This window comes from Prionailurus bengalensis, chromosome D4 (genome assembly GCF_016509475.1).
Source record: "Prionailurus bengalensis isolate Pbe53 chromosome D4, Fcat_Pben_1.1_paternal_pri, whole genome shotgun sequence".
Taxonomy (NCBI): Eukaryota; Metazoa; Chordata; class Mammalia; order Carnivora; family Felidae; genus Prionailurus; species Prionailurus bengalensis.
The window spans coordinates 57,953,036-57,971,251 of NC_057359.1; the positions used below are offsets into that span (position 1 = coordinate 57,953,036).

Here is an 18,216-nt window from a genome sequence, read left to right on the forward strand (position 1 = left end):
TATCTTCCATGTCATTCGTGCCCGATTCTTAACTGGTGACTAAGGTAATCATAACTGTCGGTTCCTGCCTCAGGTAACTCAAGCTTCTGAATATCTCCAACCTCTCCCCTGTACTTGGTGCCTCTTGGGCAGCCTTGTTTTGATCCATGTGACCCACCCTCACACAGCTGATTGGGCTGAAGTGGACACGTGATCCAAGGGCAGCCAATCCCTGGGCTGACCATGGACCAGGAATTTAGCTAAGACCTGAGGAGAGAATTCGCCGGTTGCACCGAAAAAATTCAGATGCCATGGGTTTGAATGAGAGCCATGGCAAGCCAAAACTATACGCAAGCCAAGTTGCCAGTTGAAAATACATAGACGTGAGAAAGCCAGTTGTTAGAGGTACAAAAGAGGTGGAGTGAGCTTTCTAGCTCCAGGCCAGATCTGTGTATCTTTTTTTTTTTTAAGTCATTTTTTTTTTTTAATGTTCATTTAGATCTGAGAGAGAGAGAGAGAGAAAGAGCATGAACGGAGGAGGGGCAGAAGGAGATGGAGATACAGAATCCAAAGCAGGTTCCAGGCTCTGAGCTGTCAGCACAGAGCCTGACACGGGCTCAAACCCACCAACCGTGAGATCATGACCTGAGCCGAAGTCAGACGCTTAACCAACTGAGCCACCCAGGGGCCCCAAATCGGTGTATCTTTAAAACACACCCCTCATCTTCAGGGCTTCCCAACAAAATGATAATGTCAACTGCTGTTCTCCAGAAGGTTAGAATAGTAGGGTCCCCTCCCTGAGGGAGTCTTATTCAACCAAGTAATGAGCTGGTCAGAAAGCTGAGGATGGGGGGAATAAAAAGACTGGGCTGAGGCCACACCTGGGCAACCACCTTGAGCAACAGGGACTGAATGACCAGTCAGTGAACTTCCTGGTGGCTCCCAGGGACACCTTCCACCCAATGCACACACATAACAGGGGGGTGGGTGCTGGCATGCAGCCAGGCTCTTGAGGTTGGAGTCTGTTTCGTCAGTTGGCTGGAGAAAGAAAAAAGCTGACCAGAAGAGCACTCTAGGCTGAAGAAAAGCCAGGCAACAAAGCTGGCTGAGCGGGTGGGCATTGATTTCACTTCTTTAATGGATCTCTTAAAGACAGCAACTCCCAAAATCAATAAGAGCCAAAGACAAGCCAGATCGCCAGTTCTCCTTTGTCGCCAGAGAGCAGAGGAAGGGATTAGGAACCCTGGCTCCAGGCTCTAGCCCTGTGCTCTCAGAGTTGTGCTCCCTTCCCCACTCGGGGCTGCAGTCTGTCGGGCTGTACCAGGTCTGGCACAAAGAGTTAAGTCTACCGGATCTTCTCAGGTCCCGTGACACCCCCTGTGCCCAACTTTCGTAACTGGAGAGACTTCCTGCCCTGGTGTTCTAGTGCCTGAAACAAACGTAAAGGGGCGCGGCCACATCCTCCACCAAAATGCCCCTAAGGCTTCTGAAAGATATGGGGGCAAAGGGGTGGATGCAACCACAGGCCTGACCCCACCCATCCTCTACTGGTTGAAACGCCCCTGGAGGTGAGGTCTGCTGGCCTCTCACAAGGGCAAGCCTAGATGCCAATGGATGAAAAAAGCGGCCGGCATCAACACCAAGAGGTCTCACCTGCACCCAGGTGGCAGCCACCTCTCGCGAGATCAGGGCTGGTGAAGCATTTAGAGCTCAGTTAGCCTCACATGGAGAAAACGGACAGAGAGGGGTCCACCTAAACCTCGCGGCTAGTCTGTGGTGGAGGGGCTGAAGTCAGCCTTCTTTTCATGGGAAAAAACATTAGTTCTTAGCCTTGTGCAGGGATAGGTCAAGAGACTGAGTGCCTCTATTCCATTCAGGTATCAAGGTGAACAAGTTCAGCATTCAAACGTAAGTACTTTTAAATACTTTTCAAGCTGTCAAATCCCCAAAGAAAAAGCCAGGTCTAAACTGGAAGGATGTGGTGCAGAGACGATGAATAAGTGGACCAAGCGGGGCAGGGGAAGAGCCGGCAGGCTCACGCTCCCCACGCTCCAGGCAACACTGGTTTCCTAGTGGGGGCGCTAAGGACGACGTAAGGGTCAGGAGTGGGGCTCCGGGCCCAGGTCCTCTCTGTGACATCTGGCCATCCCCGCAAACGCCTGCGAGTTGAGCCCCTCGCTGGGGGCCCCCAAAGGCTGGTGCGGGTGGGGCCCCCGGGCTCTTCCACTCTCCGCAGGAGCCGGGCACTCGGGGAACCCCACGCCCGCCCGGGTTGCTGAGGGGTGACGCCCCGAGTCTGAGACGGCTTCTCCCCGGGGCCGCCACCTGTAAAGCGGGCACCGGAGGCCGGGTGGTGAACGTGGGAGGCCCTGCCACCGGCGGCCGGGCGCGCGGAACCCCGTGGCAAGAGGGGGCGGGGCGGAGCGGGGCGGGGCGCCGCTTTCCCAGCTGGAGCCGCTGCGGTTGCGAGCGAGGAGCGGCGTGGCAGTCGGGGCCTCAGTGGCCGGAGATGGCCCTCCAGCTCCACCGCGTGGCCGGAAGGGGCTCGGGGAGCCCCCCTGCCCCAGAGGGGACGCGGGATTCCAGACCCCCCCACCACCATCACAAGCCAACCAGACGAAGAGAGGCATTTAGGAAGGGAGCAGCCAAGGACACCAGCCCTGGGCGAACTAATAGATTAATAAAGTAACGGCAGCTAACATTTATTGGACGTTTGCTACCCGCCAGACGTTGTGCTTAACACTGTCTAGTCATCTTCTGATTTAAACTCTTAAGGATCTTTGAAGCAGGTATTATTATTCCCATCTCACAGATGAGGAAACCGAAGTTTAGAAGAGTCTGAGCCACTGGTCCAAGTCCACACTTGATGGAGAGAGCTGACCCACCGCAGCTCCCAAAGCTGCATGACTATAGACTTGGAAATGTGGAGAGGAGGTCCCAGTTTGCTGTGGAACTGAAATAATCAGAGCTTCAGAGGCCCTCCCATCCCCCAGTGTGTGGCTAACTCCTGTATCCCTGCTCCAACTAGTAGCCTCTGTCTCTCCATTTTAAAGAAAAACGGTGGGGGCGCCTGGGTGGTGCAGTCGGTTAAGCGTCCGACTTCAGCCAGGTCACGATCTCGCGGTCCGTGAGTTCGAGCCCCGCATCGGGCTCTGGGCTGATGGCTCAGAGCCTGGAGCCTGTTTCCGATTCTGTGCCTCCCTCTCTCTCTGCCCCTCCCCCGTTCATGCTCTGTCTCTCTCTGTCCCAAAAATAAACGTTGGAAAAAAAAAAATTAAAAAAAAAAAGAAAAACGGTGTCCATGGCTGCAAAGGTCAGAAGGCAAAGGACAGAGCCTGAAATTCTCTGATGGCCAGGAGCCTTGGCAGAGAAAGGGACCTCGAGACCTGAGAACCAGAGACTGGGGAGAGCTAGGGAGTTAGGAGCTTCCTGGAAAGTAAAGAACACTGAGTTAGAGAAGGCTTGAGTTCCAGGCCCTGGTCTACTTCCAACCTGCTGTGGGATCTTGAGCAAGTCCCTTCCCTTCTCTGGGTCTGTTTCCCTCCTATCCATGGGGAGATTCTTCTAAATCCAAAAATCTCCTTTCTTCCCTCAGCTTCCCCTCTTCCCTTCCCATACCACCCTCCACCCAAACTGGCTCTAACATTCCGGATATAACCTTGAACTAAGTTTGGAAAGTCCCAGATTAGAGCTGCAACCCATTCTCCTGAGCTCTGGGCCCAGGGCATCAGGTCCTGGCAGGGGATCTAGCCGTGGCACGTTGGAGCCATCAAAGGGGAGAAAGGTCCTGTGCCTCTGAGAGGGGCCTCAGGGGGCTGGCATTGTGATGCCCTCATCCACTCTATGACATCACCCTCTCTCCCAGCCCCCCCTCCTCTCCGATCAACTGCTCTGCAAACAACCATCAATCTGAATCCCAAAGGCGTGAGAAAGTCTGTTCTCCAGTACCTGCCGCTGATCTTCTGCCTCAACCAGCAAGAAGCACCATGAAATTGGAATTCACGGAGAAAAACTACAACAGCTTCGTGCTGCAGAACCTGAACAAACAGAGGAAACGCAAAGAGTACTGGGACATGGCCCTGACTGTGGACCACCATGTCTTCTTTGCACATCGCAACGTGCTGGCTGCTGTCTCTCCACTGGTGAAGAGCCTCATCTCCAGCAATGACATGAAGACCACCGATGAGCTCTTTATCACCATTGACCCCAACTACCTGAGTCCGGCCACAGTGGACCAGCTCCTGGACTACTTCTACAGCGGCAAGGTGGTGATCTCGGAGCAGAACGTGGAGGAGCTCCTGCGTGGGGCCCAGTATTTCAACACACCACGCCTTCGAATCCACTGTAATGACTTCCTGATTAAGTCCATCCGCCGAGCAAACTGCTTGCGCTACCTCTTCTTGGCTGAGTTGTTTGAGCTCAAAGAGGTATCAGACTTGGCCTACTCTGGCATTCGTGACAACTTCCACTACTGGGCGAGTCCTGAGGGCTCTATGCACTTCATGCGCTGTCCACCTGTCATCTTTGGCCGCCTGCTCCGAGATGAAAACTTGCATGTGCTCAATGAGGACCAGGCGCTCAGCGCACTCATCAATTGGGTGCACTTCCGGAAGGATGAGCGGGAGAAGTATTTCAAGAAGTTCTTCAATTACATCAACCTTAATGCCGTCTCCAACAAGACACTGATGTTTGCCAGCAACAAGTTGATGGGCATGGAGAACAGCTCGGCCCATGTGACCCTGATTGAGAGTGTCCTTATGGACCGAAAACAGGAGAGGCCATGCAGCCTGTTGAGCTACCAGCGGAAAGGCGCCCTGCTTGATTCGGTGGTCATCCTAGGGGGCCAGAAGGCCCATGGCAAGTTCAATGATGGCGTGTTTGCCTATATCATCCAGGAGAACCTGTGGTTGAAGCTGTCAGAGATGCCCTATCGGGCCGCGGCGCTTAGCGCCACCTCGGCTGGTCGCTACATCTACATCTCTGGTGGCACCACTGAGCAGATTTCAGGGCTGAAGACAGCTTGGCGGTACGACATGGATGACAACTCCTGGACCAAGTTGCCAGACCTGCCAATTGGGCTTGTCTTCCACACCATGGTGACCTGCGGGGGGACAGTGTACTCAGTGGGTGGGAGCATTGCTCCAAGGCGGTATGTCTCCAACATCTATCGCTATGATGAGCACAAGGAGGCCTGGTGCCTGGCAGGAAAGATGAGCATCCCTATGGATGGCACAGCCGTGATCACCAAGGGTGACCGGAACCTGTACATTGTCACTGGGCGGTGCTTGGTGAAGGGCTACATTTCTCGGGTTGGAGTGGTGGACTGCTTTGATACCACCACTGGGGATGTGGTCCAGTGTATCACCTTCCCCATTGAGTTCAACCACCGGCCCTTGCTCTCTTTCCATCAGGACAACATCCTCTGTGTACACAGCCACCGGCAGAGTGTGGAAATCAACCTGCAGAAGATAAAGGCCAACAAGACAACCACCTCGGTGCCTCTCTTGCCCAACAACTGCCCCTTGGATGTGTCCCATGCTATATGCTCCATTGGAGACAGCAAAGTGTTTGTCTGTGGGGGTGTCACCACAGCCAGTGATGTCCAGACAAAGGACTACACCATCAACCCAAACGCCTACTTGTTGGACCAAAAGATGGGTGAGTGGAAGACCCTGGCCCCCCCACCGGAAGCACTGGACTGTCCTGCCTGCTGTCTAGCCAAGCTGCCTTGCAAGATTCTTCAAAGGATTTAAACAACTTTTTAAGTGGGAGAATAAGTAAATGCATTATTATTCACAATTTAATGAGAGAAAGAGAGGAAGGTGGCCTGTTGGTTCCTTCTTAGTGTTCCAGTCTATGTTTGGCCCTGAAAGAGGAGATCCTGGGCTAGGGCTGCTCCCAGTGGGTGGAAATTCAGGGCTACTCTGTCCCTGGAGGGATCCAAGCTGAGGCTGGAATGGAGTCCCCGGTGGGTGGGACTGAAGCAACTCCTGGGCACTGGCCAAGGTGGTGTCCGGAAAGCCCCCATTCTATCCTCTGTAGTCCTCTCCGCTGGCATCTACTAGACTGAAAGATAAAGCATTTGCTTAGAGCCTCAGGCTCCTCCAACACTCACTCCCCTTGAGTCTGCCCAGGAAGGCAGGGGAGGGCAGATCCTAGGTTTGGGACAGGAGACTCCGGTCTGGGCGAAGAAGGTGGTGTGGGAAAGGCTCAGGGATGGAGGCAGAGGGAACAGAGGAGGCATGGTTACTTGGCTGTTGTATTTGACTATGCAGCCATCGTGTGTTTGTGTCTTATTTGTGGGGAAGTTGGGGGGTTACTTACAGTTGTTTTCAGTAAGCAAAGTTCATGGAAAACTTTCTCCAGGAATACAGGGTTTGAGGGACTGCGAGCAAAAGAGAGATCAGTAAAGGGAGAAAAAACAAATCTATATAGTTGTCCCCCCTTCTCTGTGGCTTTGCTTCCCATGGTCAACTGTGATCCAGGAACAGATGGTCCTCATTCTGATGTATCATCAGAAGACAGTAAGAGCCTAACATTATGTCACAACGCGGTCACTCACCTCACTTCATCTCCTCACGCAGGAATTTTATCATCTCCCATCATCACAAGAAGGGGGAGTACGGCACAATAAGATATTTTGAGACAGAAAGAGAGACCACATTCACACAACTTTCATTACGGCATATTGTTAAAATTGTTCCATCGTTTGTTATTGTTGTCAGTCTCTTACTGTGCTTAATTTATACATTGAACTCTATCAGAGAAATGCTTCTATAGGAAAAAACATAATACGATGGGTTCAGTACCATCTGCAGTTTCAGGCATCGATTAGGGGTCTTGGAGCAGATCCCCTGTAGATAAAGGGGGGACTAATGTGTCTCTGCTGGAGAAACTTGGGGATGAGAGGGGCTAAGAGAGACAGGATGGTATAGTAGTTAGGAGGACAGACATTGGGACCAGTTGGCCTGATTTAAATACCAATTCCACCACCTCCCTCATAGGGTGAAGCTTAAATGAGTTAATACATGTAAATGCCTAGGACAGTCCTGGCATATATAAAAGTGCCAAAAGAGATCATTTTTTTTAAAGGAAAATAAGAGTGTGGCAAGGGTCCAGGTTCTTGAGCCTTTATATTAGTAAAGTCCCATAAAATGCTCTCTGAGACTCCTTACCTCAAAGCTTTGATGAGCAGTCCTCAATTCTAACTATCTCTGTTCCCCTTTCATTCATTTGCGTACTAATATATAATCCTCATTTTTTCCCCTCACGCATTCATGAATTGATTTATTCATCCTCTCATCAGTTCACATGCACACCATTCACTGAGGCCTCTCTGTGCAGGTCCTTGTTCCGGGCGTTGGGGCCGCGGGCATGACACAGACAATCCATGCCCCAGTAAGGGAGTATCTATAGCAGTGCCGTGCAACAGGAATATAATGCAAGCCACGTATGTGATTTAAATTTTTCTAGAAGCAATGCTACAAGAGTAAAAAACAGGTGAAATTAACGTTAACGTATCTTATTTAACGCAATATATCCAAGTATTATTTAAACAAGTGATCAGGGCAAACATTTATTGAGATGTTTAACATTCTTTTTTTCTCGTACGAAGCCTTGGGAATCGTGTGTACTTTACACTTACAGCACAAACGCATTTGGACTAACCAACCACGTAAGGACCCTGGAGGCTAGTGGCTACCGTATTAGTACAGGACGCTTTAGGTAGCTTTGTCGTTCAAACCTGCTCCGTCCCCTTCTTTTTGCCTCTCAGCCCCATTTGACCTGCTCCGCATCATCTTCTTGACCTCACTGCTGGGTGGTCTCTGGCTTCAAAGCCTGCCTTCTGCCCCGTCTTACTTTGTTCCCTGCAGGCGAGGACCTTCCACTTCACAGCTGACCTCTTCTCTGGAATTTCTCCCACCCTTCTCACTTCTTCAGCGCTGGGTAGCCCCCACCTCTGCTTACCTCACTGCCGTCCTCCAGCTGGAAGAACAACAGCACCTTACAGATCCATGTGGCTAAGCCCACCTGCCCCACCCCCACCCCACCAGGCTTATCTGGCCACCGCGTCACCTCTCGCTGACTCCGGGTGCCATTCCCCACGGCTGATTCTCTAACCCTCTCTGGTGTCCTGGGGCCCCACTCTTTTCTCTCCTCTTTCTCAACTGTTTACCTCTCATTCTGCCACCACACGTCCAGAGAAATAGAGGTCAAATGATGTGAGCTCCATGAACAAGCCCACATCTACCAAAACTCTCCAGACCTTCTGCTGCTTTCCTGCATCCCAGAGGAAGAGCTGTCCTTCCAGGATTCAGCATTGATCCCCTCCCCTGGGTCTCGTTTTGTCACCTCACAACTTCTCAGGACCCTCAGTTCCTTCTCTCTCTACACCCCCTTCCTGATTTTCTCTCTTTATTCCACAAATATTCTCAAGTTTGTCTTTTTCTGGAAACAAACCCTCCTTGGCCCTGAAGTCCAGCTCTTGCTCTCTGCTCATCTATTTCCTTAGTTGAGCTTCCTGTGCATCTATTCTCTGGCTCCACCTCTTGCTTCCAGATCAATCTCTAAACCACTCAGTCTGGCTTCTGTTCCTATCATGCCACCAAACCGTCTCCTGACAACACTGTCCTCTTTGTCCTTTTCTCAGTCAGTTCTTTCCCTTGCAGTCTTGGACAGAATTGACCTGTCCCCCCGCTGCAGCAGAATCACTAGGGTGCTTGCTAAAAAGGGAGATCTTTGGCATGGTAGGATTCTAATTTGATCTATTGACCCAAGTGGTCCTTCTTTTCTCCCTCTTCCTTCTTTCCTAACCCCTTCCCACCTTAAAATTAGACCATAAGGCTGCAACATTGGAAGCTTACTACCCTGAGGAGGCTGGCAGAGCTGAATGTAGAGTCAAATTCTCGGCTTTAGCCACAAGGGAAACTTTAGCAATTCGTAGCAGAGATTGTGGTCTTGAAAGACTAGACTTTTGAACGACAACTCTGGTCTTCAAACTCGGGCACATGAAGTCTTTCCAAGGGAAATTCAGACAATGTACAATTTTTAGGGCATCAGTTTTCAGATCTTCAACTTTTTTCCTAAAATGAATCTACCTAAGAATATACCTGTGGTGGAGATTTCATTCTAGTTCTCTTTTCCCACCTTCCCTTTCAAAATTATTCTTCCAACACCTTACACACACACACACACACACACACACACACACACACACACACACACCTTTACCCACATCTTCCTAGGATGTACTGCCTCATGATGCCACACAAGGGTATAAACTGATGTCAGGGAAGCATCAGTGAAGCCTCCTCCTTTCATCAAGACACCAATATCCAAAGAAGAGTTTGTTGTATTTTTCTCCTACTTATCCAGTGTTTTTTATTAAGGTGTGAAGTCTGGTGTTAAAAACTGGGGGTGTTTGGGGTCACCTGGATGGCTCAGTCGGTTGAGCGTCCGACTTCGGCTCAGGTCACGAACTTGAAGTTTGTGTGTTCAAGCCCCGCGACGGGCTCTGTGCTGACAGCTCAGAGCCTAGAGCCTGCTTCAGATTCTGTGACTCCCTCTCTCTCTGTCCCTCCCCTGCTCGGTGCACTCTCTCTTTCTCTCTCTCTCTCTCTCAATCCCTCAAAAATAAATAAAGGTTAAAAAAATACTAAAAACTGGGGTGTTTTGTCCAAGTTAGGTTGTTCAGAAATATTAAATAGCATGATGGAATGATGACATATTTTGAAAAGCTTTATTGAGATATTATTCACATACCATACAATTCAACCAAAGTGTACAATTCAGTGACTCTTAGATATTCACAGAGTTGTACAATCATTGTCACCATTTTATAACATTCTCAGTACCCCCAAAAGAAGCCTGGAACCTCTTTGCTGTCACTTCTAACTCCCTCATCTTCCCAGCCCTAGGCAACCACTAGTCTCCTTTCTGTCTCTATGGATTAGCCTGTCCTACACATTTCATATAAATGGAATCGTACAATATGTGACTTTTTTTTTTAAGTAGGCTCCATGCCCAGCGTGGAGACCAACGCGAGGCATGGACTCACGACCCTGAGATCAAGAGCTGAGCTGAGATCAAGTTAGATGCTTAATCGACTGAGCTACCCAGGTGTCCCAATATATGACTCTTTCACTGGCTTCTTTCACTTAGCCTAATGTTTTCAAGGTTCATCTATGTCATAGCATATACCAGTACGTCATTCCTTTTTTATGGCTGAGTAACATTCTACTGTATGGATAGACCACATTTTATTTACTCATTTATCAGTTAACTGATGGACATCTGGGTTGTTTCCACTTCTCAGCTAGTATGAAGAATGCTCTGTGAACATTCATGTGCAAGTTTTTGTGTTCACATATGTTTTCATTTCTGTTGGATATACACCTCAGAGTGGAATTGTTAGATCATATGGTAACTCTATGTTCAATTATTTGAGAAACTGCCAGACTGTTTTCAAAGCAGATGCATCATTTTACATTCCCACTTCCAATGTATGACCGTTTCAAATTCTCCACGTCCTCGTGGACACTTCTTATTATCTTTCTTTCCAAACATAGTCATCTTGGTGGGAGCAAAGTGGCATCTCATTGTGGTTGTGATTTACATTTCCCTGATGGCTAATGATATTAAGCATCTTTTCATGGGCTTATTTTATGACAGTTGCTTAATAACCTTTCCTCTTCTGCATGCCACTGTTCTCAGAGAAAGCATTCTCCCTGAGGAAGTGTCCCGTGAGGACAAAACACAGACAGTGTGGCTCAGCAACACTGACAGTCATAGTGTACTATTTCATTTAGGCCACAGACTCATGGCAAGTCTATGCTTTCCTACCTACCCATTTATGTTAGAATTAGAATGTCCAAGATTTGTTAAAAGTATTTTAGGGGCGCCTGGGTGGCGCAGTCGGTTAAGCGTCCGACTTCAGCCAGGTCACGATCTCACGGTCCGTGGGTTCGAGCCCCGCGTCAGGCTCTGGGCTGATGGCTCAGAGCCTGAAGCCTGTTTCGGATTCTGTGTCTCCCTCTCTCTCTGCCCCTCCCCCGTTCATGCTCTGTCTCTCTCTGTCCCACAAATAAATAAACGTTGAAAAAAAAAAGTATTTTAGAAAATACCTGCTACCAAGCATGTCTACTCTACATCTTCACCTCTCTCATTCCTGAGAAGGAGCTCCATCATCCCATGTCTAGTTGCGTATTTTACACCATTTAAAGGATGACATAAAACATTCCACATTTACTTCCGAAAGATCAGTGTTACATCTTTGAACAAAGTAAACACATCACATGTAAGTTAGAACACTTACCAAGAAATAAGACACATGCTCAATAACCCTTCTTATTGTGAATACAACGCATGCAGAAAAGCAATGATGCATGACCGTGTAGCTTAATGAGTTACTGTAAATATCCTTGTAACCACTATTGAGTGCTAGAAATAGAGCATTGCCAATACCTCAAAAGCTATCTAGCCCCTTTCCAGATTATAATCTCTTCTCTCCCCTCTGACCTTTAGGATAATGTGTTCTTGGGTTTTCTATATAGTTTTATTATCTAAATAGGCATTTCTGAAGTATGGATTAGGTCAGACTGTTTTTGAGCTTCACAAGAAAATTGTACAGTATGAATTATCTTGTGTCTGGCTTCTTTCATTCAAAATTATGTTTTATAATTTATCCGTGTTGTTGTATGTAGGTTTAGTTCCATCCGTTTCACGTCTGTATGCTATTTTATACGAATATGTCATTTTCCTTATCTAGTTTCCTGTTGATGGACATGTGGGTCGTTTCCAGTTTGGGCCATTACAATTACAATGCTGTTCTTGTGAGTGTATCTTGGTGCACATGTACCAAGTTTGTCTAGGGCATATACCTAGGAGTGGAATTACTGTCTTATTTGTAAGATAATGCCAAATTATTTTTGCAAAGTGATTGTTAATTAACATTGCCATTAGCAGTATATGAGAAGTCCTGTTGCTTTACAGGCTTGCCAATACTTGCTATTGGTCAGACTTTTTAAAATCCTAGCCAATTGGATATTAAGTGGTATTTCAGTGTGGTTTTTAATTTGCATTCTCTTAGTTGGATAATTAGGTTAAGCGTCTTTTCATGTTTATTGTCCATGTGGAATTCCTCTTTTGTGAAGTCTTCATTTCTTTTTTCTGTCTTCTTTATTGACTTGTTGGAATTCTTAATATATTCTGGATATGAGCCCTTTATCAGTTACACATATGGTAGATATCTTCTTTGCCTCTGTGGCTTGTCTTTTCACTCTTAATGGTACATTTTCATTGTAATTAGCCTGATTTGTCTTCTCCTTTTTTGTTACTGCTCTTTGATACTTGGAGAAATCATTCTTTACCCCGGGGTTACAAAGTTCTCATATGGCTATATAACTGCCCCAGTGCCAATTTTCCACTTCTCTGCAGTGCCACCTTTGTTGTAAATCACGTGTCAGAAATGTGTTTATGAGCTCTCTTATTTCATTGGTCTATTCTTCTGATCTTATGCCAATACCACAGTCAGCAGTTACTGACATTACCAAAGCTCTATCACATCCTCCACAGTTTAGTAGAATTAGACCATTAGGATCCACAGAAAACCTGTTGGGATTTTGGTTGTGATTGTGCTAAACTTAGAGATCAATTTAGGGAAATTTGATATATTTACAATATCAATTTTTAAAATTCATGAACATGGTATATGTCTCTACTTTGGAGAGTCTTCTTTAATTTCCCTTAAAGTTTTATTCTTTACTTTGTAGAGGTGTCACATACTTTTTTTAGATTTATTCTACCTGACATTTAAAAATTTGTACACATGCATGTAGGTATACTTTATAGTATCCTTTTAAAAATTAATTTCCTACACTTCTCTAAAGAAGACATCCGGATGGCCAACAGGCACATGAAAAGATGCTCAACATCGCTCCTCATCAGGGAAATACAAATCAAAACCACACTCAGATATCACCTCACACCAGTCAGAGTGGCTAAAATGAACAAATCAGGAGACTATAGATGCTGGAGAGGATGTGGAGAAACGGGAACCCTCTTGCCCTGTTGGTGGGAATGCAAATTGGTGCAGCCGCTCTGGAAAGCAGTGTGGAGGTTCCTCAGAAAATTAAAAATAGACCTACCCTATGACCCAGCAATAGCACTGCTAGGAATTTACCCAAGGGATACAGGAGTGCTGATGCATAGGGGCACGTGTACCCCAATGTTTATAGCAGCACTCTCAACAATAGTCAAATCATGGAAAGAGCCTAAATGTCCATCAACTGATGAATGGATAAAGAAATTGTGGTTTATATACACAATGGAGGACTACGTGGCAATGAGGAAGAATGAAGTATGGCCCTTTGTAGCAACATGGATGGAACTGGAGAGTGTGATGCTAAGTGAAATAAGCCATACAGAGAAAGACAGATACCATATGGTTTCACTCTTATGTGGATCCTGAGAAACTTAACAGAAACCCATGGGGGAGGGGAAGGAAAAAAAAAAAAGAGGTTAGAGTGGAAGAGAGCCAAAGCATAAGAAACTCTTAAAAACTGAGAACAAACTGAGGGTTGAGGGGGGGTGGGAGGGAGGGGAGGGTGGGTGATGGGTATTGAGGAGGACACCTTTTGGGATGAGCACTGGGTGTTGTATGGAAACCAATTTGACAATAAACTTCATATATTGAAAAAAATTTAAAATAAATAAATAAAAATTAATTTCCTCTTTTCATAGTTGAATATGTATAGAAATACAGCTGGGTTTTGTATGTTGACTTTGTATTTAGCAACTTCTAGGACATCTTTATATATTCTGGATGTGAGCCCTTTATCAGTTGTACATGTGGTAAATATCTTCTCTCCACTAATATGAATCATAGCTCTAAATGTAAAAAGCAAAACTACAAAATTTTAGAGGAAAACATAGGAGAAAATATTTGTAACCTGGGGTTAAGCAAAGATTTCCTAGATATGACATTGAAAGCATGATCCATTTAAAAAATTGATAATAAATTGGACCTCATCAAAATGAAAAACTTTTGCTCCAGGAAAGATACTGTTAAGAGGATGAAAAGACAAGCTACATAGTGAAAGAAATATTTGCCAGTCACCTATCTAGCAAAGAACTTGTATCCAGAATATGTAAAAAAATTTTTTAAAAATATATTTGTAGGTACTGCTATACTTTCCAAATACACAATTATATTATGTGTAATGACTTTCTATCTCTTTAAGGAAATTGCCTTTATTCCAAATTTACTAAGAGTTTTTATTGTGATATTGAATGTTATCAAATACTTTTGCTGCATCTAGTGAAATGAACACAAGTTGTCTCCTTTATTAATAAGGACAAGTCACTTTTATTAATTTGTCAACGCAAAACCATTCATCCATTCCTGGTATAAACCTAACTTGGCTATGACATATGACATACTTTTTTTTTTTAATGTTTATTTATTTTTGAGACAGAGCATGAATGGGGGAGGGGCAGAGAGAGAGGGAGACACAGAATCTGAAACAGGCTCCAGGCTCTGAGCTGTCAGCACAGGGCCCGACGTGGGGCTCGAACTGATGGACCGCGAGATCATGACCTGAGCCAAAGTCAGCCACTTAACCGACTGAGCCACCCAGGCGCCCCAACATATGACATATTTTTATATAAAAAACTGTATGTTTTTATATAATTACTGGACTCAGGAACTATAGAATTCCCTCTATATAGTGCTGGATTCCATTTACTATATATTCGCTCATTTTTATTTTACTCGTAAAATTATCGTAGGGAACTAACTGTAAATGGTATTTAAAAATTTTTAGTTTCTAACTATACATTGCTAGTATGGAAAAATATGATTGATTTTTGTGTGTTGACCGTGTATCTTGCAACTTATTAATTTTAGGAGGTTTTTTTGCAGATTTCTTGAAATTTTCTGTATAGACAATTATAGGGACAACTTCATTCCTTCCTCTGCATACTCTTTTAAAATTTTAATTCTAGTACAGTTAACATACAGTGTTATGGGGCGCCTGGGTGGCTCAGTCGGTTGAGCATCCAAATTCGGCTCAGGTCATGATCTCATAGTTTGTGGATTCAAGCCCCGCGTGGGGCCCTGTGCTGATAGCTCAGAGCCTGCTTCAGATTCTGTGTCTCCTTCTCTCTCTCTGCCCCTCCCCGCTCATGCTCTCTTTCTCTCTGTGTCTCAAAAATAAATAAACGTTAATTAAAATTCTTTGAAAAACCATACAGTGTTATATTAGCTTCAGATATATAATATAGTGATTCAAGAACACTATACATTATTCAGTGTTCATCACAATAAGTGTACTCTTCAATCCCCTTCCTATTTCACCCATCCCCCCACCCACCGCCTTTTATTTCTTTTTCTTATCTTACTTTACTGGCTAGGACTTCCAGTGCAAAATTGAATAGGAGTGGTAAGGGAATATCCTTAACTTGTCACTGATCTTAGGGGAAGAGCATTCAGTCTTTCACCATTAATATGCCAAATTTATCATTAACATGATAGGTTTTTCATAGATGAGACTCTGTAATAAGTAGATGTTGAAATCTGTCAAATTTTTTTCTGTGTGAATTATGTGATTTTTCTTCATTAGACTTTGAGTGTGGTGGATTACATTGATTTGTTTTTCTTTTCTTTTTAAAAAAAATTTTTAATGTTCATTTTTGAGAGAGAGAGAGAGAGAGCAGGGGAGGGGCAGAGAGCAAGGGAAACACGGAATTGAAGCAGACTCCAGGTTCCAAGCTGTCAGCACAGAGCCTGACCTGGGGCTTGAACTCACAGACCGTGAGATCATGACCTGAGCCCAAGCGGGACGCTTAACTGACTGATCCACCCAGGCACCCCACATTGATTTGTTTTTCAAATATTGAACCAGCTTGCATCCTGAGATAAACTCCATTTTGTCATCATATACTGTTCTTTTTACATGTTGATAGATTCAACTTGCTAATACAGATCTTTCTCGACTTACAGTGAGGTCATGTCCTGATAAACCCATTGTAAGTTGACAACAACTCAAGTCAAAAATGCCTTTAATACAATTAACCTACCAAACATCATAGCTTAACCTGGCCTAACTTAAACAGGCTCATTTACATGAGTCTACAGTTGGAAAAAGTCATCTAACACAAAGCCTATTTTATAATAAAGCACTGAATATCTCATGTAATTTATTGAATACTGTACTGAAAGTGACAAACAGATTGGTTGTATAGGTACAGAATCATTCTAAGTATATTTGTTGTCTACTCTTGTGATCTGGAGCTACCATCACAAGGGAGTGTTGTATCGCTAGCCTGAGAAAAGATCAAAATTCAAAATTCAAACAGTTTCTACTGAATGAGTATTGCTTTTGCACCATCATAAAGTTGAAAAACTATACACTGAGCCAGCATTAAGTCAGGGACTGTATTCTGTCAGGGGATTTTTGCATCCCTGTCCTTGGGAGATATTGATTTATAGTTTTCTTTTTGTACTCCCTTTGTCTAGTTTTAGTATCAGAGCAATGCTTCCCTCATAAAATGAGTTGAGGAGTGCTCCCTTTTCTCTGTCTCTGTTTCTCTCTCTTTTTCAGGAGACATTGCTTAGAATTGGTGTTACTTCCTTAAATATTTGGCTGACAATACTAGGTAGTTCTGGAGATTTTTTTTTCCCTCGGGAGGTGACCATTTCTTAAGTGGTCATATGACTGTGCAGATTATCCATTTCATCTTTGGTGAGTTTTGGTAGTTTGTGGCTTTCAAGTATTTGTCCATTTCACTTATGTTGTCAAATTTATGTGCAGTTGTTTATAACATCCTGTTATTATCCTTTTAATGTTGCAGAGTATTGCATGTAATTTGTATCTTCAGTCTTGCTAGAGATTTATTTTATTATTTTTTCAAAGAACCAGATTTTGATTTCATTAATTTTCTCTATTTTTCTGTTTTCAATTTTATTGATTTATGCTCTTTATCATTTCTTTCCTACTGCTTCCTTTGGGTTTACTTTGCTCTATTTCTAGTTGCTTAAAGTGAAAGCTTAGATTATTTACTTAAGACGTTTCTTCTTTTCTAATACCAGAATTTAATACTAATAACTTTTCTCTAAAACTACGTTACATCCTGCAAACTTTATATTTGTATTTTCATTCACTCAGGTGAAAATATTTTCTAATTTCCCTACAGACTTTTTGACTCATGGACTATTTAGAAGTGTTTTGTTTATGGGAATGCAAGCTGGTGCAGCCACTCTGGAAAACAGTATGGAGGTTCCCCAAAAACTAAAAATAGAACTACCCTACGACCCAGCAATTGCACTACTAGGCATTTATCCACGGGATACAGGTGTGCTGTTTCGAAGGGACACATGCACCCCCATGTTTATAGCAGCACTATCAACAATAGCCAAAGTATGGAAAGAGCCCAAAAGTCCATCGACGAATGAATGGATAAAGAAGATGTGGTGTATATATATATACACACACACACACACACACACACACACACACACACACACGTATATACAGTGGAGTATTACTCGGCAATCAAAAAGAATGAAATCTTGCCATTTGCAACTACATGGATGGAACTGGAGGGTATTATGCTAAGTGAAATTAGTCAGAGAAAGACAAAAATCATATGACTTCATTCATATGAGGACTTTACGAGACAAAACAGATGAACATAAGGGAAGGGAAACAAAACTAATATAAAAACAGGGAGAGGGACAAAACACAAGAGACTCATAAATATGGAGAACAAACTGAGGGTTACTGGAGGGGTTGTGGGAGGGGGGATGGGCTAATCGGGTAAGGGGCACTAAGGAATCTACTCCTGAAATCATTGTTGCACTATATGCTAACTAATTTGGATGTAAATTTTAAAAACTAAAAAATGAAACAGGTTAAAATAAAAATAAATAAATAAATAAATAAATAAATAAATAAATAAATAATTTCTATGCATTATGAAAAAAAGAAGTGTTTTGTTTAATTTCCAAAGTTTTGGAATTTTCTTAGTATCTTTCTGTTCATCACATCTACTTTAGTTTCATTATGGTCACTGTATTTTCCCAATTTTTTTTTGTTTTGTTTTTGTAGTTTGTTTTTAAATTTTTTTAATGTTTATTTATTTTTGGGAGAGAGAGAGAGACAGAGCATGAGTTGGGTAGGGGCAGAGAGAGAGATAAGCAGACACAGAATCCGAAGCAGGCTCCAGGCTCTGAGCTGT

The 18,216-nt window shown here is 44.4% G+C and overlaps 1 protein-coding gene across 1 annotated transcript; it reads left to right on the forward strand.

The window, feature by feature from the left end:
- Positions 1-3,699: 3,699 nt before the first annotated feature.
- Positions 3,700-5,796, forward strand: CCIN (calicin). Its single transcript, XM_043565533.1, has one exon. The coding sequence runs from the start codon at positions 3,966-3,968 to the stop codon at positions 5,730-5,732; it is 1,767 nt and encodes a 588-aa protein (XP_043421468.1). The 5' UTR covers positions 3,700-3,965; the 3' UTR covers positions 5,733-5,796.
- Positions 5,797-18,216: the final 12,420 nt, after the last annotated feature.

Bases quoted from the DNA above. Each gene is read 5' to 3' on its own strand.
- CCIN (XM_043565533.1), top strand. From the start codon at position 3,966: ATGAAATTGGAATTCACGGAGAAAAACTACAACAGCTTCGTGCTGCAG.